Source organism: Aulonocara sp. 'chitande type north' Nkhata Bay, linkage group LG1, assembly GCF_057382095.1.
Source record: "Aulonocara sp. 'chitande type north' Nkhata Bay isolate Kocher_YH1m ecotype deep benthic linkage group LG1, A_spYH_male_GT1.1, whole genome shotgun sequence".
NCBI classification, from domain to species: domain Eukaryota; kingdom Metazoa; phylum Chordata; class Actinopteri; order Cichliformes; family Cichlidae; genus Aulonocara; species Aulonocara sp. 'chitande type north' Nkhata Bay.
Window position 1 is genome coordinate 9,298,489 of NC_141344.1, and position 24,000 is coordinate 9,322,488.

General features: G+C 41.1%; 1 protein-coding gene across 1 annotated transcript in view; it reads left to right on the forward strand.

Annotated features, from left to right (window-relative positions):
* The first annotated feature begins 1,537 nt into the window (after positions 1 to 1,537).
* The window catches only part of nkd1 (NKD inhibitor of WNT signaling pathway 1), a 33,207-nt gene continuing 10,744 nt past the window's right edge, over positions 1,538 to 24,000 (forward strand). Inside the window, exons 1-4 of the mRNA XM_086261753.1 lie at positions 1,538 to 1,720; positions 1,843 to 1,875; positions 2,105 to 2,244; positions 20,956 to 21,013. Of these exons, the coding sequence (XP_086117879.1) occupies positions 1,696 to 1,720; positions 1,843 to 1,875; positions 2,105 to 2,244; positions 20,956 to 21,013 (256 nt within the window). The 5' untranslated portion in view covers positions 1,538 to 1,695. The remainder of the gene's footprint in view (positions 1,721 to 1,842; positions 1,876 to 2,104; positions 2,245 to 20,955; positions 21,014 to 24,000) is intronic.

The following is a 24,000-nucleotide window of genomic DNA, read 5'->3' on the forward strand; positions in this document are numbered from 1 at the left end:
ACACCAAATAAAGGACACATGACTGATCGGATTAATTCAAATCAAAAAGGACATAATGGTTTGACTGAATTGAGAACTTAATACTTTAATTAGTTTTTTGTACAGTGTGAGTTCTTTGAGATTAAATCATACAAGAATCTGAGGAAGAAAATGTTGTACAAGTGATAGGAAAAGATTTCTTTTATCTATTTCTTGAACCAAACACTCTAAAAAAATTCCACTTCACATAATGGATCAGGTTGGATTTGATGTGTTTCAGACCAAAAGAACACTGTGATTGAGCACTAATTGTAATGCTGCTAAAATTGGTGCCAAAAAATAAATAAATAAATCTAATATTCAATTCCTGTTCAAGCTCAGTCTTTCACTGGTGATGATTAGAGTATCGACTTTGCAGTGTTTTCTCAAAAGATGATGCCCACTGTGCGTTATATTACGTTCACACTGAGCTACTGGCAGCCTGGCATGAAATGGCACAGTGGCTTCTGTCTTATATCTGAAGACATCAAAAGAATCTTAGCCCGCTTTCATCTGCTGCCTCAGTCCACTAAGACCCTTATTTTCATATTAGAGACCCCAAAAAGACAGGCGGGCACTGACCACGGAGCCCCGTATGAAATGACTTTTACCCCTGGGAAGCCGTTCTGAGAGGATAATGTTGATAAAAAGTGAAAAAGTAGTCAGAGGTCAAAAGAGAATACAAAGAGAATGTGTATTTAATGATTGCACGCTTCGTCAAAGGTAATTCAATCAAAATAATGAAAAAAAAGAAAAGATTTTACATACTTTGCGATGTGAGACGCAGAGAAATTATTCTGCCCGAGTAAGCAACCCAAACCCCAAGCCGAGGGAAATGTTTCACAGCTTGCCAGTGAATCTATTTTATGTTTTGCTTATTTGTATTTCATTTTAATATAAAAGCAAGCAAGCAAACAAACAAAAAACCCACAACAAACAGACGTTTCATACACGCTTGGATTTGAAATAACAGCTGAGGTCGCTGGTTTGGGATCATTTAGGATGCCACCAGACCCCAACTGGCAAAAATGAAACAGAGAAATGAATGTTTTGGCGTCACCTCGCGCGCGCTTGAAAGCCAGAGCCGAACGGGAGCGTAAAGGCAGACAGAAAATGTCACGACGCTCCGGAAAACCTGAGATGTAATTTTCATAATAAAAGCATTGTAAAGCACGAACATGGGTCACTGAGGGGTTCTGTTGTATGTGTGTGTGTGTGTGTGTGTGTGTGTGTGTGTGTGTGTGTGTGTGTGTGTGTGTGTGTGTGTGTTTTAACCCGTGGTGCACCTGTAACCAGATTAGGTTTGGTTTCTGGCTCTACGTCTTTAAGACTCTAAGAGTGTGCCGCATTGTAAATATTTGCTATTTTCAAAGTCAGAATGACATGCCCTTCTCTCGGTCCATTTTTACTTGAGCTATCGCCAGTCGCTTGTGCTTTAATCTGAAATCGGTGTAAGGAAGTCGCACAGCCTATTGTCTATCGCGCGTGTCGTCAGTGGCGGCGCTCTGGATCAAAGGCTCGTTTGGCTCCTTGGTTTTATGGTCCTGTTCTGAGCGCAGTCTGCTCTCGGTCTCCACGGACGCTCCTCTGTCTGGATAGCGCGTCTCTATTTTTTTGTTATTCCTTCTTTGGATTATATTCATCTGATGGTTTTCAACTCCAACTCGATGCATAGAAATGGGTAAACTGCACTCGAAACATGGTAAGACGTCTTATTCCCGAGAGAAAAATCACAGCTGTAGTTGCTGGGTGTTGCGATACTTTCGAGTTACACATTGATTGTCTCTTGTCTTTCTTTTTCTTTTTCTATCTCCTTCTCAAAAGCTGCTATTTGTAAACCGCGGGAGAGTCCAGAAGGTAAGCGCACTTATTCCCCTACATGATGCACTCAAACATTTTCTGAGCATTTCGGTCAGTTTGTGAACAGCGGAGCAGTTTCCAGAGTCCGTATCAGCCTCAGTTTATTGCAGCACGAAGACCCCGAGAGTCTTTGAAGGTTAACGCGCTTGTAGTGTGAACACACTAGAGAGAGAGAGGAAGAAAACGGTTTGTACTCACTGCTAATACTGCTGCTTTTGTGTTTCAGGCGACAGTTTTGTAGTGAATGCCTGTTTGGCGAGGAAGGGAATCGATGACTGGCTCGTGAAGCAGAAATACTACTGCACGAGCTCGCGCCTCGAGCAACAGGACTGTCACCACAAGAATAACTGCGGGTTAACTGCACGGGTGAGTGTGACTGTATACGTACACTCGGATATTCACAATGAAGTTTTGCTCCACGACTTCTTTTATTTGTAAAGTTTGTCTTGTAACTCAAGTATTGCGTGTCTCCTCGTACATGTTTCACACCTTAAGCAGTTTTTAAAAAAACATTTTATTTCATATTTTTTAATGCCACTTCTACGATAGCACGCGAAGCTACATTTAACCTCAAGTGTTGTCAGTCTTTTTTGACTCTTTGGTGGATAAACTTTTAACAGTGGCTGTTCACGGTGAGTTAAATGTCGCTCATGACGGGATAAAAGGTAATTAAAGTAAACCAATCGCAATCTTACTTTTGTTTTCCCTGTGAGCAAAATAAGACCGTTGAGCTCACAAATGCGCAGCCGTATGCACTTGATTGAGGGATTATTTTTCAGGTAACAATAGATCAAGCCTTGAAAGCAGCTCAGTGTGACAGTCCGGTGACAAGTGTGGATCGTAAGGGCTGGAGAGAGAAATGTTGGAGGTCATGCTTGTTTTGTATTTTGGCATTGCCGTAAACACGGTGCTGTTGTCAAGCGGGGAAATCCTTTGGAATTGCTTCAGAGGAGCGTTAAGCCTCTTTGGTTTGCCATGCCTTCCTCAAAGGCAGCATGTTTGAGGAATTGGAGCCCATCAAGAATTTAAAAAACAACAACAACAACCCCCCCCCCCCCCAAAAGAAAAAAGAAAAGAAAAGGAAAATCAGTCCCTCCACTCACAATCCAGACAGTTTGAGAAGAAATACATCAATTTATTAAATGCATCCCACAATCCAGGATATATCACACCTACTGTAATATTCTGTTGTGTTATTGCATGGCATGATTTTCCTTTTTAAAATACTCGACAGATCCTTTAGTGTTCAGTGTTCTTAAAGACTAGAATCCTATCATCAGCGACATGCAGCTCCGTGGCATCATTTTCATGCAGCAAGCTGAAACCATGTTATGCCCATGCTTTTGAACTGTAAATAACACAAGTGAGACAGAAATACACATGCAGATTATAATTCCTTAATGAACCACTAGTATGAGAAGTCATTGGCATACAACCCGAGAAAGTGTAAGGCAACAAAAAGGTCTGCTGATTCCCACCAAAGCCAAAGATAAAATCCGCTGTTGTTTTGTCTGCTGGTGCAAGAGTTCTTTGGTAGATTTGGTAAGCGGAGCTGTAGAATAAAGTGTAGGGAGCTTGGCATCTACATGAAAAATTGTTCATCCTGACATGTGCCCAGAGCTGCAGCAAACTTTATCATATGGTAACAGGATCACACTCACAGCAGGCACTGGGATGTATTTTGAAGAGGGGTTTTATGGAGAAAAAACAATCTGAATCCCATGTTTCTTTTTCAGAGCATGTAGCTGCTGCTGCTGCAAAAATCCATTCCATTTATTTAGCTGTTTATATGTTCAGCGGGGTTCATATGCTTCGGGCAATTTAAGCATTTAAAACCACATTATTATCATGCAATTACCATAAATTGTTACTGCAAAAACAAACATTCGTTACTTTTTTCCTCGACATATTCACATGCTGCTTTTCCCAGCAACAGTCATGTGTGAAGTTTTGGCTCAGGATGGATGAGGCCCCCGCCAAAAGGGTTGGATGTTTTTGAACAATTTAGAGTTCAGCTTGTATAAATAATTCAAGTCTCGGTGTCTAATAGCTTATTTTATAACTCAGAAGGAAAATGAATAAAAGAAGAAAAGTTGTTTCCACATCAATATTTATTTGAGCACTTTTCTCTTTTGTTTTGTGATTATAAAGTGGATTCTAAATCTGTAATGATTATTAAAGTTTAAAGCATTTATGTTTTTTTCCCCATTCTGTGCCAGGGCATGAAGCATAGTTTACATTTTTATAAAGACAAGACTTTGCAATCCCTCATGCTCTGTAGTGTACTGAGTTACACATTTGCCTAATAAGCAAAAGATACTCAGTTTGATCCCGGGAAGAAACACAAATCCCGCGGGAGTTGCGTCAGGAAGGGCATTTGGCGTAAAAATATGCCAAGCTACCCGCATGCGGAAACCCCTTGTGAATAAGGGAGCGGTCGAATGTCGCCTTTGAATAAACATTCACATTAACCTAATCATTAATCAGAAGCAACGTGGTTTACAAGCTGTGTCGTGATGTGAAATAGCTTTCCGTAATTTCCCTACAGTCTTATATAACTGCATAGTCATACGTTTTATGTTTGGGTTGTGTGGCATAAGCACCGTGTGTTGCTTTTCTTCCCAGTATTGTTAAGAAGAGTTACACAAACCATACCAAGTCTCAACCTTTCCAGTGGATTTACGGAATAATTCCATGAGTGGAGGTCATTCCAAACCTGTTTCATTGACTCCATAAATAATGCATTATCTTAGTGATCATGAGTCGTTGTTAAAATGAAGTAGGTTTGCCTCTATTAAAGAGAATGCTTACCATATCATTTTAACTAAATTGAAAGACTTAATGATGTGTGAGAAGAAGTTTAAGAGGCTGGCCCTGCGGTGCTTTAAGCTTAAAATACAATAAAACAAAAATGGGAGCTAATCTTTTGTGCGAAAATACAAGTCTACTCTCTTTGCTTTAAAAGTTGTCCATATTGCGTAGAATACCTGGTGAGATAGTTATTTATACCCATTATTCTTTAAGCCCCCTCTCCATGCTGAAACAGGGTCCGGCAGAATGTGGGTCGGGTGTCAACAGTGGGGAGTCCACGCTTGGAATTCTTTTGAACCATTTTTTTTTTCAAACCATATTCCCCATCAGAACACTGCAGATTTTAAAGTGGTCATTGTTCAGTAGAGTGCCTCACATTGGCAGTTTTTCTTCATTTAATGGTTTTAGATTGAAATTGTGTTCGAGCACACACGGACACACTAAGGCTTGTACTTGAAAGCACTTGAAGACTTAATGATGATTCCACGCAGGCTCTACACCCATTCATGATTTGTGTTGTCAGATGTAAGGTTGCGGGAGCTTGGCAGACAGTGAGTGAGTGGTGTGGGCAGGTGGACCCGTTGGTCCTCAACACACGAGATCCAGGTCATGTGAGCCTTGGCACACTTTAGCCCGAGTGCACAGCATGGTGTCTGCACGTACCAATAAATCTGATATGTTATGTGCAGCCTGTAAAATTCTTTGCTGACAGAGACATTGATAGGGATTGAAGATTTTCACGACTTTTGGACTTGGAAGTTCAAGTTTCTGGTGACTACTTTCTGAGCTTACCTCATTTGGAACTGAGTGCCACTTGTCACTTGCCTTCTTCATAAGTTTTCCCTTTCAATTCTGAAATCCCCTTCCCCCTCTTTTGCTTCTCCCTTCTCCTCCTTTCTCCCTTCCTATCCTCCATCTGTTTGTTGCGCTCACCCTGTGGCCTTGTGTCAGTTGCGGCTGATGAAACGAGGCTGCATTTGAAGTGGGCCACGCTGGGGGGTGTTTTTAGTGACACTGATGGCCACTCCACCCTAAAGCCCTACCCTCTGTATAGAAAAAACCCCCTCCATGTCCAGTCTTGCCAAGCTACCACTCTCCAAAGCCTGGATTAGTTTTTTTCTTCAGCTGAACTTTCATCAGTTTGTGAGGAGCGCAGAAAAAAAGCAAAGGTACATCAGTCGACAAATGCAACTCAGAAGTGAATCACAGTGGAACTTCTGGCCCCAACTCCTCCTGTCTCACAGTTGGTTGCTAGGTCTTTGATTTGTTTTTGTTTTGTTTTTTTGAAAGTAGAAAGGTTTTTTTGGAAATAGGCCTAAAGCTTTTAAACGCATTCCCTCAGCCTCCAAGTCTGATAAAAGACATGGCAGGTTTTGCGCCCCCTTCATTTTTCGTTTTTCGCTTCTGCTGTTGTGCTTTTTCTTTCCTTGTCGTTTTCACAAAGCAAGGGCCCTTGTCTAGAAGCTGAAAGCACCTTTCAAATGCAGACTCCTCTTCCTCTTTCTCTCCTTCTTTCTGTTTTCTCCCTGTGCGTTTTCTTTTCCCACCGCTGCCCTCTTGTGCGTGCTGTGTGACGTATGCCCCTCTCCCATTGGGCTCTACCCCCTCTGTGCTCCCAAGGGACCAAGGGCCTGTTGTTGCTCTTTGAAGAGGCTGGGAGAAAAGTTTGGAGCCACACTCTAAAGAGAAGAAAAGCACTGGCCTTTGGGAGGAGGGGTACCACCTGGCCATGGAGGGGCTTGGCGATTTTCTTCTTATTTTCCCATGAGAAGATGCTGTAGAAGTCTTGGGCTGACATCAGCGTAGCTGGGGGACTGGGAGGTTCAAGGAAGTGGACGTGGCTTTAATGTCACATCAGGCATCATATGTCAAAAAGATTCCTGAAAGCTGGAAGAGTTTCTCCTGTGTGACAAAGCAGAGTGGATAACTCTCAGCTGTTGTGAATGGTGTCTTCTTTATGTCAAAGAATGTTGAGGTTTTGTGTAAGATTGAGCTCTAGTAGCATTTAGACACTTGATCAGGGTTACTTGTGTTTCTTTTTTATTAAATCTAATGAATCAATTTCCATATATTTCACCATATTATACCTACAACGGAATTTATTAAGACGTAGAAGTCTTTAACATATTCTTTGTGAAGGAACTGTCACTGTAGGTCTCAGTAGACATAAAATTATTAACATGTCATTAGCCAGAGTGAAATGCTCATGTATGTGCATATCTGTTCAAGCGTGTGCATGTAAGTGTGCAGTGTGTCTGGAGTCAGCTGTCCGGATGCACTTCACAGATCAAAGGCTTCCACGGGAATGTGCTCTGAATCTCAGGGGATTAGCAGCTGAGATTGTGCTTTGTTTTCCCAAATATATGCTCAGTACGGAGCAACGGATAGCTGTTGATCAAAGTGTCTTTCTGGCTGGAGAGTTTTGTTCCGCACTTGAGGGTGGCATTTATTTCACGACTCGAAAGAATGGATAGAGGATGTTCTCCTCTTTAGTCTCCCTGTGGATTGAAATGGCTGATAAGTAGTAAACAGTATGGATGGTGCGACTCTAATTACAGAGTTTCTTTAACTGACGTCATTATCTTTTTTGATGTGTTTCTGCATGGGACATGCTAAACTTATAAATGTTTTGCTTTTTACATTTTTGACAAGAAACATGAAGTTATAAATAAGAGTAATAAAATGTAAAACATGTAGATAGCTAGAAGTTTCTCGGAGCCAATTGCAAAATTTTGAAAATTGAGAGGAAGAGAAAGCTGTGGTCTGATATGTTGTAGTTATTTTTCCATGTTTTTCTTGCGTAAAGCGAATGCAAAACTAGACTTTCATACTTCCGGGATAGGCGGCGTTGTGTGCATGGGTCTGGGAGAAAACTCTAGGTGACTGGGGACCCTGCGGTGGTCCTGGGGTTTCTGTGGGAGCTCAGTGCTCAATTTAATCACCCACTTAAAAGGCTCAGCTGAAGTGGGTGTTTAAGTGTTTAAACCCTGAATAATTCTCTGTTGTTTGTTTATCGGGTTCCCCTGCGGGTTGCGCTGTGGCCCATGCAGTAAGTGCTGAATAATTTGACTGAGCACTCAAACTGACTCTCATATAAGACAAGATTAACATCTGCATAAAACTGCGATCAAGCTCTCATGAGTGTGTAGTGAACATGCACACTTGTGGACCATGAAACGCAGAAGCACTCACTGATATACATACACGCACTATCCATGTGTTTATCCTGTTATGTGAATCTATTTATCACAGCTAATAGTCTCAGTGTGATTCTCTTCCGCATCTTTGTCTTACAAACTGGACCTAGGGAAATGCCACTGATGGAGTTCACAGCTTCCTTGAACCCTGCTGGTGTATTTATCCTCCTTGTGTTTGTGCTCTTTGGTGACCAGGGCTCTAAGGCCACCTGAGGTGGAGGGAATGGAGGAAGTGGGTTTAGGTAAACAGAGGTGGGAGAGCATTGTGCCTCTTACTGACAGAGGTTCCAGGGCTCCTCAACTTTTCCTGTGGCGCCAGGGATGGAGGAGGTCTGGATTGTCTGTTAGGGGATGTTTTTAGTGGAAGGAAAGTTAAACAGAAGATCAACCCTGCTGAAAGGAAAGCTGTCCACCCCCGGTGTGTTTATTCTCCACAGGTGCCACAATCCAAGGAGGACCTCACCCTGTAGGCACTGAATGGAGAAGATCAGCCCTCTGCTCCCCAAAGAGCCATTTACCCTGTCTTTCAAACTCACAACTTCTTCGCTTAACTTTTTCATAGCAACAGAAATGTCCCACTCACATGTAAAAAAATTCTTAAATGTAGGATTTGTACGTCTTTAGGGACTGCAGTCTAATTTTCAAGCTCTTTAGACTTACAACATGGTCTGAAATGTAAATATAGGTTTGGCTGTGGGTTTATGAGAGATGATGTGCAAGTCTTATTACCATAGGCGTGTATTTAGAGTGTTAAAGTGTCCTGTTTTTTACCATCAAATATTTCCTCTTCATTTAGACAACTTTATATTTGGAACCCAATTCAAACAACATTAAATTAAATCCCCTTCTGTCTAAATTGAAACCTACATTTGTGTATATTACTCTGATCTTCTCATTGTCATTGTTCATAAAGGATGTTAATGCTTCCTGTATGCTATTTATGGCAATTACGATTCTGACACAATGCAGCTGGTCTATTAAACCATTAGGAATTTTATTTTTAATTTTATCTACGCTTTAATATGAACAATGTTAGTAAAATGTGGAAGCAGTTTGCAATTGTGTAACTACTCCACTGCAAGTTCATTATGGTGAGCAGTGACACAAGCCACTAATTCCAGTCAGCTATGAATAGAAACGTGCCTCTGGCACCAGCGCGCTTGTATATAGTAGTTGAAGTGTCTATTTCTGCTGCTATGTTTACTTGCTAAGTTGAAACACTCTCTGTAATTACAGAGATTATAAGTCCACAGTTAAAAGGTCAGATGTGAGCGATGTTTTGAGGTGGTGGCTTGTGGCTGGCAAGATGGCTGCTCCAAACATGCTGCGCGTTCATGTGTGTGTGAGTGCATGGGCATGAGTGTGCACAGGCAGAAAGGAAGAATTTGGCCACCTTGGTGTTGAGGTCAGTCCCATCTGGTCAGCATGCACATGTTAGAGGTTTTCATAACTGCCACCTACCACGCGGAGTCCCACTGTTTATTACAGTGACAAGGTTTAGTATTTGGCTTTGAATAAATGCACCAGCAACTGTCATTTGGGGGAACTTGATTACAAAGATCTGATTTTATGGCATTTAATCTACAGGTTGTTTTCTTGTGTATGGTGGCTGGAATGAGCCCAGAAGGCAGACCTAAAAGAGACCTTACAAAACTAGCTTAGTAGATGAAATATTTGGTGTGTGCCAGCTTTTAATCTGACATGTAGTATATCCAATAATGAAAAATTGCTCAAAAAGAGTCCTTTCTTAAAACATTACAAACTTACATACAAATTATGATTTTGTTCAGAAAATGTAAGATTTTAAAACATTGTGGAAACATCATCATCATGCATTTTATGCTATTTTGGAGCAAAAACTTTAAACTGTAGCCACTGGCATGTGAAGTTACTGGGGTGGATCTTCTCATTTGTCTTTGGTAAAAGGCTGAAGTGCCTGTCACTGTCTTGCTGCCCTCGAGGTAGACTTCTTGACTAAAACCCTTTTCCTCCCACACTTTGCAGTACTTGAGACTGGCGTCTGAAGCCACCCAGACGACTGAAGGACTGTCTCTCCTCAAAGAGAGCTTTGACTAATTACTAAAACCCTCTAGACACAATGTAACACATTGAGTCTTGCACTCAGACACGGAAGCAAGAGTGTTTCCAAGCATTTGTCTTAAATATATAATCCATCCTATTTTGCAGTAATGACTGACACATTTGGCAAATACCATATTCTGTTAAAATGCACAGCCTGGTTCTCCTGGAGAGCTACTAAAAGTAAACTAGCTAACCTAGAATGGTCTCTGAAATAACGTGTTAGTTACAAATGTGATGGACACAGAAACACCTTCACATTGGTGCTTTCCTCCACCGTACTTAACCTGGATCATACAGATCTTTACATCACTAGATTTGCCAGTCTTACATGATGAGAATCTCTGTCAGTTTACAACTCTTAGCTCTAGTGCAGCTCTTAAGTCAGATCAGTAAATAAAACAAAATAAAACAAAACAAGAAAAACCTCCACCAGATGATGACCTATGCCAATGCCCATATACTCAGAAGCTGCTTCAGCCTAGCAATGAAATTGTTCTTTATACAAATGCTGCTGAAGTTTTGACCTCTTCTTTACACCTTGGAAGTAGTTGTGCCAATATATTTGGCAAATTACCCAACCATAGTGCATGCATGCACTCGATAACCCCAGAAGAACTGCTCTGCCCTTTTTGCCAAGAAAGGTTCAAAATGGAACAAATTTCATGAGATATCTAACCACATACGCTTTTGGAGATGAGGTGTGTCATTTTGTGTAAGACACCCTCTCTTCTCTTTTAATCTGCTCCTATTCTCTTTTCCCTATTCTTTGGAACTGGGCTTGGCTCTGAATTCAGAGGGCCATAATGTTGTGATTTGTTACTTTTGGCAGTCGGGAACCACCTGTAAATCAAGGCCAAGCGACAGGCCGTCTCCATTCTCTTCCAAACTGTAGCTTTCACTTGAGAATTTACATTCCCAAAATGCAGTTCACTGGCTGGTTGAGAACATGTTATAAGGATTAACCTCTTGCTCATATCCCATTTAACTCTCTTGACTCCCAAAGAAAAAGTTTAAATAAAAACCTTGCTTTCTGTTCACATGTAATCTTTATGTCTGTCTGTGACTGTTCTCTATGAACTCTGTTAACTAGAAGTTCAACTGTAGACATCTCAGTAAAAGAAGACGCAGAATGACTACGGTTAACATGTTGGAGTGGTAACTGCTGTAAAGCATGCGTGCTAATAGTTTTGTTTACAGCTTTGGCAAAGTATATCTAATCCTGGCAGAGCTGGCTCTGTTATTTTTTAATACTCTACAATATCTCAAGTAGGGTTTGAACAAAGTAAGAAAAGTTTCCTAGATGAAGCCCAATATTTCTCCCGTTGTAGGAAACGAAACAAACGTGATGAGTTGTCTAAATTGCTGTAGGGGCGATCATGGCGTTAGACTCTTGATCTTGACACCATGCTTCCCCCCTCTCCTCCTGTCTGGCAAGATGTGGCTTTGATAAACACTGTGATACATGTTAATCGCAGTGGTTACATATTTTTCAAAAGCTAATCAAGGTTGTTACCTCAAGTAACACGCAGGGTTTACTGCCCGAGGGGCTGGCTGAGTTGTAAAAGCTTATCTTTGCAGGTGTAAAAGTTTTGTAAATGGGTCATTAAAGTGTTGGCCAACTTCACACATAGAACACAAAAAAAGCGAGAGGGGGAGGGAGATTACTTTGGATCAGCATGTTTCTGAAGCATAGAGATGAGGGCTGTAAATCTCTGCTAATATTCCACTGAGCCTTTCAGGAGGCAGCCTTTGATGTGGGTGAGGTAATGTGACCAGCAGTGTTTGCAATGTTAATCTGACGTGGAGAAATGACTGGTGGCTGTGCACTATCGCTCCACAAAGGAAAGGCATCCAATCGCTGCCCTTGATGGTGGTGTAAAAAAACAAAAACAAAAAAGCAATAACAACAAATGAATTTGAAGAGAAAGCCAACACGTGTGCAAAATTTGCACTTTCACCACACGGACACGTGTCGTTTAATTTAACATACAACACACAGGGCAAGGTCTGCTGAGCCACACCATATGCAAGGATTTTTTTTACCCTGGTGTGTGTGTGTGTATGTTTGTGTGTGGAGAATCTCTCCATGACCTGTGTTGTGAACTGGAGTTAACACGGTAAGCCCTCCGGCATGTGCAGCCTCCTCAAACCCTTCCAGCTTTGTGTATTGCTGACCATGCACACTTTAATCATAGAGCTGCTTCCTCCAACCTGCCTGGTGATGGATCCAAACTCTGTGGCTATAATTTCCTTCCTGGGGTGCAGGAAGAGAGGTGGGTGTGCCGTGACTGAGGGGGTGTCAGGCATGGGGCCGCCGAGTCTGCGGAGAGTGTGTATGTCTTTGAAGCTCCCTCTGAGACGTCAAATTACACATTTAGCCCTGTTTAGTCGACAAAGTTTAAGGAGTTGCAATTGCTCAATTATTCTTTAGGTTTGTTATCCACTCAACTTAAGTGTTGCTCTTTCTGTAGAGGGGGTGAAAAATCAACGCAGACAAAGTGGTTGAGATGAAGGAGAGGAAACACTTTTTCACATTGTGTAATCTGATTATAAGCCTTCTGTTGTGTTTTTGTTTCTCATTAAACCGGTAACAGTGTTGGTCAGCTGTGTAGTATGTTTACTATACAGTACTTCTAGCATACGCCAGATGTACCGTAAGGTGCTTCAGATTAAAAGCATCCACCAGATAGCAGTTATTTTGTGAAAGGGTGCATGTGAAAGGCTCAGCATCAAAAGATTTTCTTACTGTGACCCCTTGGAAAGGCATTGAGTTTCTTATCAAAGGCATAAAATTGCATTGTAAAACAGAGCAGATATGACTTCCTTTTGGCATTGCAGACTACTTATGAAATGTGTCTTACGCATTTGTTCAGAGTGCTGCAGTGCTCTGAAATTTTAGACAGCCTAAGCATCTGTTCTACTGGAGTGATTTCAGTAAACTACTTCATCATATCACGATAAGCCTGGTAGTCTCTTTGTAAAAACAAAAAAACAGATTTATCATGTTTGGCTGGAGAGAAATGCAGAGACATTAATTTGCCATGGCTCTCAGGCTGTAGGTGGTTTAAAAATTGGCCCCATCTTCCTACCCTCCATAAATGGGACCGTCTCACGTCAGCTTTGCTATGCTATATGATTATCTGAGATCTTTATTTCATGTGTGAAAACTGATCCCCTTTGAAGCCTCACTCAGAGGCAGTGCATTGCTTCACTACCTCACATCAACACCCTCTATCTTGGCTCCATCTCAGAGCGTCATGTTTTACTGCTATGTAGTGTTTTGAATGAGGCTGTTTAATGTTGCTGGAAGGTGAGGAGCACTCCAGCATAAAGAGCTGAAAAAGAAGCTTGAATCCAGGTCTAAACTGTTTTTTGATGATTATTGGTGGTCCATTTTTTTCCTTCAGCGGCACCACCGTGACGCTTAGCATACATAGGATAGGTACTGCTCCAGATTCCAAGAGGTGTGTAGCTCAGTCCTTTGAAATTGCCTCACTTTACTTTTTAGGATGGTGAGGGGGGGAGGGGAGGGGGTCCTCTCTTGAGGTAACACTACACCTATAAGCTAATTTGCAGTTCTAAAACTAATAAGATTTTTTGTGGTTGTTTTACTCTTGGTTTTCAGCACTGGGGCTGTGTGTGTGTGCTTTGGAGCTTCGGAAAAATCCCCATGCTATACAGCTGTTTTCTCCATTAGTAATTCATGAACTTTCCTAATGGCTTCAGTCCAGGTTACTCGGAATCAGTCAAAATCATTCCGGTTGCCAAGTGGACTAGATTTATGGAAATATGTATAAATATATGGTGACAACTTCAGTGTGTCTTCACATACCTGGTATGAGGATGCGCAAGTCATATGTTTGTATTCTGTGATATGGCCTGTGAATTAACATATATAAATGCAAATATTGAACATGTTGTGGTTGCGAATCTTTTACAAGTGAGAGTAATCACTTCTCACTTTCTGCAGTACTCTTCTTCACCCCCTCCAGTGCCTGGTGGCTTTTATGTAAGTGTCAGTGCCCTCAGCCCTCCCGTGTTTGAAAGACTCAGGGAAGCAGCCATACTTGGAGAAGCATCGCTGCTATTTCCACTTTCTGCCTGTCTTGCCTGTTTGGCTAAATGGCTGTCTGTGTGCATTGCTCGCCGCTTCAAGTCCGCACCGCTGCTCAGAACTGTGCAGCTCTGAAGGTGTTTTCTTGCAACGGAGGGAGGGCCGCAGTTCTAATGAGATTTTTCCTGGGTTTTGATGGAGTGCCAGTAGTGCTGCCATTGCTCTCGAGGCCTGACTCCACTGAGCCCTGGCGCGCGATCAGGGAGAGCTGTCGTCAGTCGCATAAATTGTCAGCCTGTGTGGTGGGTCATGAAGGCAGACAGCATAGAGACCAAGAAGCCTTGTGGGACTTTCCCCACAATCACATACAAGTACATATTACTTGCACTTTAATGTACCCTTTTCCTTCAAACACAGACTTGAAGAAAAAGTGGCCCAGTGGGGTCCATGTCTGCAGTGCCTGTGTAAGAATGACACTAGAGGCAACTTTCTAACTTACCTCTGCAAGTTGGTTCTGTGCTGACATGTGCTCACTTTTTCACTTTTGCTGTCTCCTTGCTCTATCCAGGGAGGCAAGACCAAACCCACTCAGTTACTGGAAAAACAGTATATGAGGCAAAAACAGAGTTTGGATGATTGTAACAAGCTAGAATGTCAATATTTGATATGACCACAGTTGTTATTATTTTGAACTCCCTTAGACAAGCTTTCTTCTAAATTCTTTAAGTTGTCTTCTGGAATATGTTTACAGGCTTCTTGAAAGACATTCAAAGCTCTTCTTTGGATGTGGCTGCCTTTTGCTTCATTTTCTGTCAAGATGATCGTGCACTTCATCAATAATGTTGAGGCTCAGGCTCTGGGGAGGCCAATCCATGAGTGATAGTGTTCCACTGTGTGTTTCTCTATCCAGGTATGGTCAAAGGAGCTTGCAAAGAAAAGCGTCTTGACTTTTTTAAGTTGCTTGAAGACGTTTCACCTCTCATCCGAGAAGCTTCTTCAGTTCTAAGGTCAAATGGCGGAGAGTCCCAGATTTAAACCTGATTTAAAGTCCAGACGCTTTTCTTTGCAAGCTCCTTTGACTACAATGACCTGGATGACTGAGAACCTTCACAGACCTATCCAGGTATGCTTTTACTGCCAGTGCAGTAAAAGCATACCTGGATATGCCTTTACTGCCTTGATATATGTTTGGGATTAGTGTCATGCTGAAAAATAAAACTGTTGCCAGTCAGACTTCCAGATGATTTTGCATGGTGGATATGATAGGCTGGTACAGAGCCTCCACTAGGTATTTTAAGACCTTTTATCTGGGTTAGGCTGGATAAAAGGTCTGTCCAGACATCACGAACTGCATCAGGGACTTATCTGATTATTTCAGGATTCAAATAAGGGATCCTTTGAGTCATTTATTTTTTACAATTTTCAGGTAGTAGTCTGGTGACCATGGGGATGGCTTCAAAAGGAAGATCCCTCACCTGCTTTCTTCGTTCCTTTCACGTCAGGAGCTCGGATACTCTCTGGTCGTCAGCCTTCGTTTGTCTCCATTGGTTCCATCAGTGCTGTCTCTCGTTTCACTCTGACATCCTGGTCTGTTCGTAACACCGATTCCTTTCCAAATCCGCCTTTAGCACTCCGGGTGTTACTAAAGTAAACTGTGTGCCCCTTCCTACCCATTGTCAGGTCTTTGCCACATTTGGATCTAGCCAAAACACAATCCATGTGTCTCACCCCGCACTGACATTAATCTCAGAAAATATTATTTTAACTGCCAACAAGGCCAACGTTTTAGTACCGTGAGGTTGTCTACCCGAAGCAAGATGAAAATAATTTGTAAAATGTGTTAATAGGACTGTGGCATTTTAATTTAATTTCCTTCAGAATGTGCTACAACAAATTATTTAAAATTAAATTGGCTTCGTATCAGGTTGGGCTATGACAAATATATCCATATTAGCTTTGATTCTGTCTCATGCACACTGCTATAAAAACTTTAAACAGTCTTCAGCCTGACAGCTCCATTGTACAAAGATGTCTGATTGCATCTGTGTGGGAACTGCCTAGTGAACTCACAGGGAGCTAGTGGTTTCATGTGTGTTGCCTCCTGCGAAGGCTACCCAGGCAGCTTTGTTTACAACAATGGGGGCGATCGTGGCTCAAGAGTTGGGAGTTCGCCTTGTAATCGGAAGGTTGCCGGTTCGAGCCCCGGCTTGGACAGTCTCTGTCGTGTGTCCTTGGGCACAAGGACGGTGGTCAGAGGCCCCGGTGGCGCCACTGTCCGGCAGCTTCGCCTCTGTCAGTACAGCCCAGGGTGGCTGTGGCTACAATGTAGCTTGCCGTCACCAGTGTGTGAATGGGTGGATGACTGGTTGTGTAAAGCGCTTTTGGGGTCCTTAGGGACTAGTAAAGCACTATACAAATACATACAATTTGTAAGGTAGTTGAAGTACATTGCTACGACGTTAATAAACAGTGACCTCATCATTTTCCCTTTAGTTAACAAATAAATATTGGAAATTTGTATCAGTCATCGTTTTTTTGTAGCTTGCTACCTTTGGATTTGGACTTTGCTATCTTACACATATTGCCAATTTAAATAAAATAGTGTGACGTTAACCTGCTTTTACCATTGACCCGCCCATTTTATGAGCACTCTCTTATTTTGTAATTTAACAGCCAAAATCACAAAATAAGTAGTAAATTATAAAACATCTTTAATAAAGAGTTAAACATGGACAAAGAGGTATGTAAACCCGCCATCTATGTCTAGACTATCTAAAGACACATTTTCTGACTAATGGGTTTTGGAAGGTTGAAATCTTTTCAACACAGTTTTAGCACCAGATAATATTTTATTTTTAGTTTGCTTTATACTAATGTAACCCCAATCAATGAAACAGATGATGTTAATTTGGCATTGTTTTTTATAACATCTAACAGCTGACAGTTTTGTTAATAAATAAGACAAATAAAAGACATTTAAAGTTGTAACACTGTATATGATGTTAGCACAATAAATATTATTAAACATTTCATCCGTCTTTGGCACTTCCAAATCCATATTTATAAAGTGTACCGTTGATGAGGTTTCCAAAGCAGTTCCAATGGCCAAACTAAACAGGCCTTCAGACCAGTGAGCAATGTAGATGGGATGTTGTAATGGGACTGGCACACTGTGTTCTGTGTTACAGTCCAGTAATAAATCACTTTCTGGTGAAGGGGATTGAACAACTTTAAACGCTCGAAGAAGCTCTGAAAGAACGGGCTGCTATTGAAAGCGAAATGCTTTATGCTCTGGTTTCCACAGAACATTTAACATCATGTCAGGAAATTGTTTTAGCTGGTCCCAAGTCGAGAAAAAAATGTTTGTTTGTGCCCTGGAGGCTGCAGTTTGGGCTGAATCCCACAGAGACACTACTGGAAAGTAACTCCATGATTGAGTTTTCATAAAACTGCCTCAATGAGAAACAGGAGTGCAAACACCTAATGCTGTAACACCTATTGTATAACAGAGTCAGATCAACAGTGCGTCAGTGTGGATTTTATGTCATTATGGAGGTTTAAATTTTGTCTAAGCTGAGGTTGTGCTACTGTAGATGAGAGGGGTGAAAGGGCATCTTCTCTTTGAAGCGCTCTGTCACAGTGACCTCTGCCCTCTGAATTTACAAGAGTCCCATAGATGCCCATTACTGCCTCATTTCTTTTCCAAATAAGATTGATGGCTCTGTTGTGGTTACTGTTTTACATGCATTTTCAAGATTATTGCGGACACGCACTGTGTGTGAATTTAATGAGACATGGTCTTCTCGTTTGATAGCCCTGAGCATTCAGACTCATTACGTGTTTGTAAATGTTGCATCAGTCGAGCCTCGTCTCCACTCATTAGTTCAGAAATACATTTCAAGAGGATGACCAGCATCGCAGTTTAGGGCAAATCCATGTTGAGCTTTTTCATTTCAAATCCAACCAGCACGAATGAGTTCAAACTTTTATTTTTGTGGTTTTGAAAAATGTGACTTTTATATTTAAGATCAACTATAGCTGCTAGTATGTGATTTTAATTGCATTTTTTTATGTATTCATTATGTGCAAATGAGTATTTGTTGTTTCTATTTCAGGTGTTTTTTGGTGGAGTTTTTGACTCGTATTGCATCTAGAATTGGGTGATAAAATAACAAAAAAGGACATTTGTGTAGCTGAAAAGAAAAGATAACTAGAAACAATCATCTTTTATTTGGAATGACATAACAGTTGTGTTGAGGACGTTAAACAGGGACCTGTAATTCTTATTTCCAGCTCCACCTTTTTTTCTTCAATTATTCAGAATAATCTTGGCTATCTCATATTGGCCGTTTGTGAATTCCCTCAGCTCACTCTCTCCCTTTTAAGGCAACCCTCTCATGAAGCCAACTTTCTTCTAATTGGCCGCCTGTTGCAAACAGAAGGTTTAAACAGCAGGTGGGTGGGGCTTTGGTTGTTACATCCATAGCAGCATGTTTGAGATGACCTTATAAAGACTGAAGAGCAGAGTCTAGTGAGGATTTGGCTTGTGAGAATTACTTGTATATATGCTGACCTCGTTATTTGGAAACTTTGACTGCATATTATATAAATAGGTCACATAAAACGCACAGATAATCCAAGAATCTTAGTTTTGCAGTAAAAATCTTCCCTTTTCTGTTGCTAAACAAAAAAAATTGCTTTATTGTTCTTGTGACCAATTGAGTGGTGGGAAACCTTGAAGCAAACAATGTTTATTTTTAGAACTAAATGGCATTTTGGTGATTTGATCCATCATTGCCAAAGACAGAAGTTATGCTTCAAGGTAAAGTACTTTTGTAAGTCAGATTTAACCTTTATATCTTTATACTTGACAGCTTTACAACATGAAGTTTTTAATTAGACTGTCAAAAATAATCATTGACATGCTACATGGAAAAGGGAAATGCACTTTAGAGGAGAAATAAGGTTGTTCTGTTCCAGTTTTAGAATTATTTCTGTTTGGTCTTTTGGTATTTTCACATCTATTTGTGGTTAGAGAGTTTTGATCAGAGAAGAAGGCGAATGTGTTTGGATCTGCTTGTGTGTGGGTGTGTGCATGTGAAATTACAAAAAAAAAGAAAAAAATCCTGAGATATTTTCTTCTTAACACTGACCAGAGCAAATCCCAGAGAGTAACCCCAGCATGCTAATAATATAGCTCCCATCCATCACCACAGACAACAACCAATTAGTACATTCCTCTTCCCCCTTTTTCTCATGTTCTTGGCTAACCCCTCAATAATTCTGGATCATTCATCAAAAAACTGAAACACATTCAAGATGCTGTTTGTGTGCGTGCGTGAGGGTCTGTTTTTTGGTGCGTAAGGAATTAAAGGAATGTTTGTTGTGGATTGATTTTGTTTTTCTGGGGTTAAGTGACTGTGACAGTGTCTGTAAACCATCTGAATAGGTTCGCACACATCAACAGTCTCACTCCTTTGTGGCTTTTTCACTATCTGAGTTTAAAAATGAGGTGGAATTATGTATACTGATATAAAAAGAGAAGTCAATACTTTATCTAGTAATCATGCAGTGTTATTCTGTATTATTTTAGCACTTTAGTAGTAAGATATGTGTACTGTGGAAGGGAGTCTCTGTGACTGGGGCAAGTAGTGATTAACCGAACTCAGGCTGAATAATTTTCTTTAAAACAAGAGACTTTGTATAAGAAATTAAAACTTCCACTAGTAAACACTAGTATTATCAGACCTATAATGATACTTTATTTAAGATAACTGCAGCTTACTAGAACATTTACTGGAAATCCCAGGGATAAGTAACCTCAAAATCAAATTCGTATAATTTTCCTCTGGCCGATTCTCCTGTGAATCAGCCAGGTGTGAGTTGCCCAGATTTGCAGACATCTTCTGTAGAGCAGGGTCATGAAGCCAAGTTGGAATCTGTGTTGACCTACTCATACCAATAACAAACAGATTTTTCCCAGGTCTCTGCTTTGGGGTATTAGTCTATCAGCCCTTGTCCTGTGGTTAGTTGTATTCTCTTCCTCGGGCCACCCACGGTGTTGTAACCTAGCCAGTAGTAGACTGAGGAGAGTAGGATCAGCCAATTTGACCCTTTACCACACTGGAGTACTCAGAAATCTGCTCTCACACTGTAACACACCTGTCTTTCTCACATTTATGATCACAGAAGGCACAATAAACATGCACGTTGTTTTATAAAGTTCGTTAACAGTTGTCTGGGTTAATCATCGCCAGTGACAAGTCTGCTTTTTAACACATTTTGTGCAGTTTTAACAAGCTTTTCTTTTGCAGGGGTTTATGTGCAACGAAAAACATTCATGCATTTATATGCATTTGTCAGCCTGTGAGTAATGATTTTCAGCTGAACGAATGTGTTGCCACATGGATACCTGAGCCAGACTTTTCCATAGTAAACTCTAAGGATCACATATCCCTCCAGCCTCTGTGGTATGCACTAACAGTCTGAGCTTCCAGAAGAGGGGTCCCAGGTGAAAATGTCCCAGGATAAAAAGAAATCCCCAAGCCTGCTGCTGTAGTGAGAGTCTGACACTGAAATAGCCAACAGTCTTTCTCAGAACCCGCTGACGGGTCAGTGGTAGTAATTTAAAAATTTCTTTCATAGTCTCAAATCTGACTGCCAGTCTTTTGCTTAGTTTGTTTCAGTCCTGCAATTACCAACCTCTTAAACTTTCCGCTGCTGTTTAAGCTCAGCGCGCACTTGTCAAACTTTGTTCATATATAGATATATAAAAGCTGTAATTTCGATTCGGCCATGTCACTCTGCGTTGAAAAGCAGTGGTGTGGATTTGCATCGTTAAAGATGTTTGTTTTTATGTGACAAAAATATGACGACTTTTGCTTTATGTGACTTAAAACAATGATATATGCATCTTTTTCTTTCTCTGCTCAGGACTCCATGGATGAAGCATGTGCTGAGGGGATTGGCAATGAACACTATCGTTTAGAAGGTAGGTCTCTCCCAATCTTTTTCCTCTCTGTGGTGAAATTAGTTGGAGTACTGTTTCAGTTGAATGGAAAAAAAACCCTATCCCAAAAACACTATTTGGAATTGAACTTCAGGTATTTGTGTGGCTCTTTGATCCAGTGCTTCATCCCTTCCTCCTCTGCTCCACACCCATTCTCTAAGCCCCAGCAATGTGCTGATGAAGTCCCTTTTACTTTCCCTCCTGCCTTTTCACCTCCTCCATCTCTCATCCGCCCCTCCCCAGCGGTGCACTGCAAAGTGCCTCCATTCCCCCATGTTTTTTCCCTGATGTGATGTGATCCTGGATTAAGAGCTCTGGGAGGAGAAAGTCTCTCCCTCCCATTTAAAGACACGATTGGACGTGAGGTGCAGGCAAAAATGTAGGGTCGAATGAGACCAAGCCAGAATCTGGAGGCATGTCAGAAAATTCCGTTTTACTTCAGTTTCACTTCAGTGGATAATAGCAGAGAGACAAGAGATAATGTGACTGATAAATGGAGTTTGAAATGATTTTTAGCAACTGGGCTAAACTGTGTATGGGCCAAGCCTGTCCTCCCTTCAAGACAGATGTTGCTAATTAGAGCATGCTGCTCTCTTCATTCACTTTGATTAATAGCCACAGTTCAAGACAGCTTAATAAAAGATTTCATAGTTTATGTGTCAATATCTACATAGTACTGACCTCTAAAAAATGTTGTTTTTGTTTGAGAAACAGAGTAGTTACAGATCTTGCTTAGATCTCAGGTTGGGCAAAGCTGATTATAGCTTGAATTGTTAAAATATTTCTATAGGCATTTGATATGTTCATGTTGTCTGTTTTCAGTCTTGAATAAATTGACCTTTTGTAAACATAAAAATGGACTACTACTAAAAATGGACTACCCTAATACGAGTAGCTGTGGAAGTTTTATAGCATTAACTCCATTTAGTTTGATCAGATCCAGTATCTATAGATTTCACTAAGATGAGTACAGATAAAATGGGAAGAGAGAGAGAAGAAATGACAGCACGAACAACAAAGAGAAAGGGCTTCTTTTGTCTTAAGGAAGTAAGTTAAAGAAAACATGCAGCAAAAATTGAGAAGAGGAAAAAAAGCTCAGTGATGAAATTAGCTTAAGGATTATTTACATCTGTACTGCTAGGATTCAAGAAAACCTACCGTTGCAAACTTTTTTAATATACTCTTTAACCTTTTGTTGAAAAAGAGAAACAGTCCTTTCCATCATCACATCCTTTCACATCTGGCTCACGTGTTGGATACACAGCGATTACAGCTGGTCACAAAACTGCTGGAGGAAAAGTTACCTTTCAATACAAGAAGCATCCCATCCAGGCCTTCCCAAAATCATGCTGGTTCTGCCTGTACATATAGGGGAGGGAGTGGGGGGCTGCTATGTGTAATAAAGTATTTTAGCTAAGCCGACTGAGTGTGATTGCTCATAGTGTGTGGCAGCTTTCCCAACCTGCCTGTGATGCTCTCTCCGTGTGTGTGTGTGTGTGTGTGTGTGTGTGTGTTTGCATAACGCGTATGCATGCAAAGTGTAGTGCAGTCACTGGAACGGCCTTGGCATGGATGGTGCCAGACTCGACTGCCCCCATCTTGCCCCTCAGATCTGATGTGCAGCCAATCCCGTAGCGGCAGCTTCACTCATAAAGAGTGGGCTTATGTCTGTGATTGGGAGGGGGTCAGAGGGGGGGAGGAGGGTGATAACAGATTACTGTTACTCCTCCCGGCATTTCATTAGCCGTGAGATAAGCATCTCACCACCATATTGAGCCTGCTTCGGAACAGATTTGCCTTCGCACACAATGTTCCCTTTGAGCACCTCAGATGATCAAACAGCAGGACCCCAAATGCTGCTTCTTTCCAAAAAGTTGGTAAAAGCTCCCTGGGATGATGCCTTTCATTTCTGGCATTTTCCCCTACCCAGGGATGAGACAGGTCTGCTTTGATCTGCTTTGGATCAGGAGGAAAGAAATTGGGCTGTTGTGTCTGCTCTGTTGGCGAGCAAACAAACAGTGTTTCAGATTTGACTTGGCTTAATTAATTAGTGATTCTGTTTTACAGCCGGTCTGATCCTCTTCCAGAAGGTTTGAGAATGGAACTTCAAAGTGTGGTGGGAGGGGTTTGGGGAGGGTGGGGGTGAGGGGTGTGGCTTTATGGGTGGATACAGACTTTGTGGCTGTGATTGGGTGATGGGGATGGTGGAAGGGGAAACCTAAATGACCAGAGGTGAAACGTACTAGGGGCTACGGCTGAATACATCTGTGAGAATAAGGTAATGATGTGTCTGGGTAATTCATAGAGTTGTAAAGGTCCTGACTGGTACACCTCCTGATTCTCAGTTACATACTGTTTGTGTCTGTGGCATTGTGTTCTAAACAAATGCTTGATTTCAAAGCATAGAAGACAATTTTGGTTGCATTAGATCTGGGCTAACACGCAACACTGAAAGTTAGACTTTGAACTGAACAGCAACAGTTGAACCTTGTAATAGAGTAAAAAAACAACAACTCCTTCCTCAACTTTGACCTCATGTTTAAAGGCACTTCCACTTCACTCATTTCAAAGTCAAGGTTTATGAATTTATGTTTCTTTAGATACCAAAACATACAAAGAGTGGTTAACACAACTCTTTGATCATTTAAATACTCCACCGGTGAATTTCAGAGCTTTTATGTATCCCAGAAAAGGTGCTTGCTAATACAAGGTTAAACTAAACTAAACACGTTGTTGGAGACATTTAGCATCATCACACCAAATGAGATTAGAGATTAGTGGTGGTGGTGGTGCTGAAGTTGTCATGTTGTTTGTTCATAAGCTAATATTGCATTGTGACTTTTGGTAATTGCATATAATGTCACAACTGTCACAGCTGAATTAACTTGAGGAGAATATGTTTAAAATCATAAACAAATTTTCTCCAGTAAACCAAAAATCTTTGAAAAATCTCAATGGATTTTTTTCCC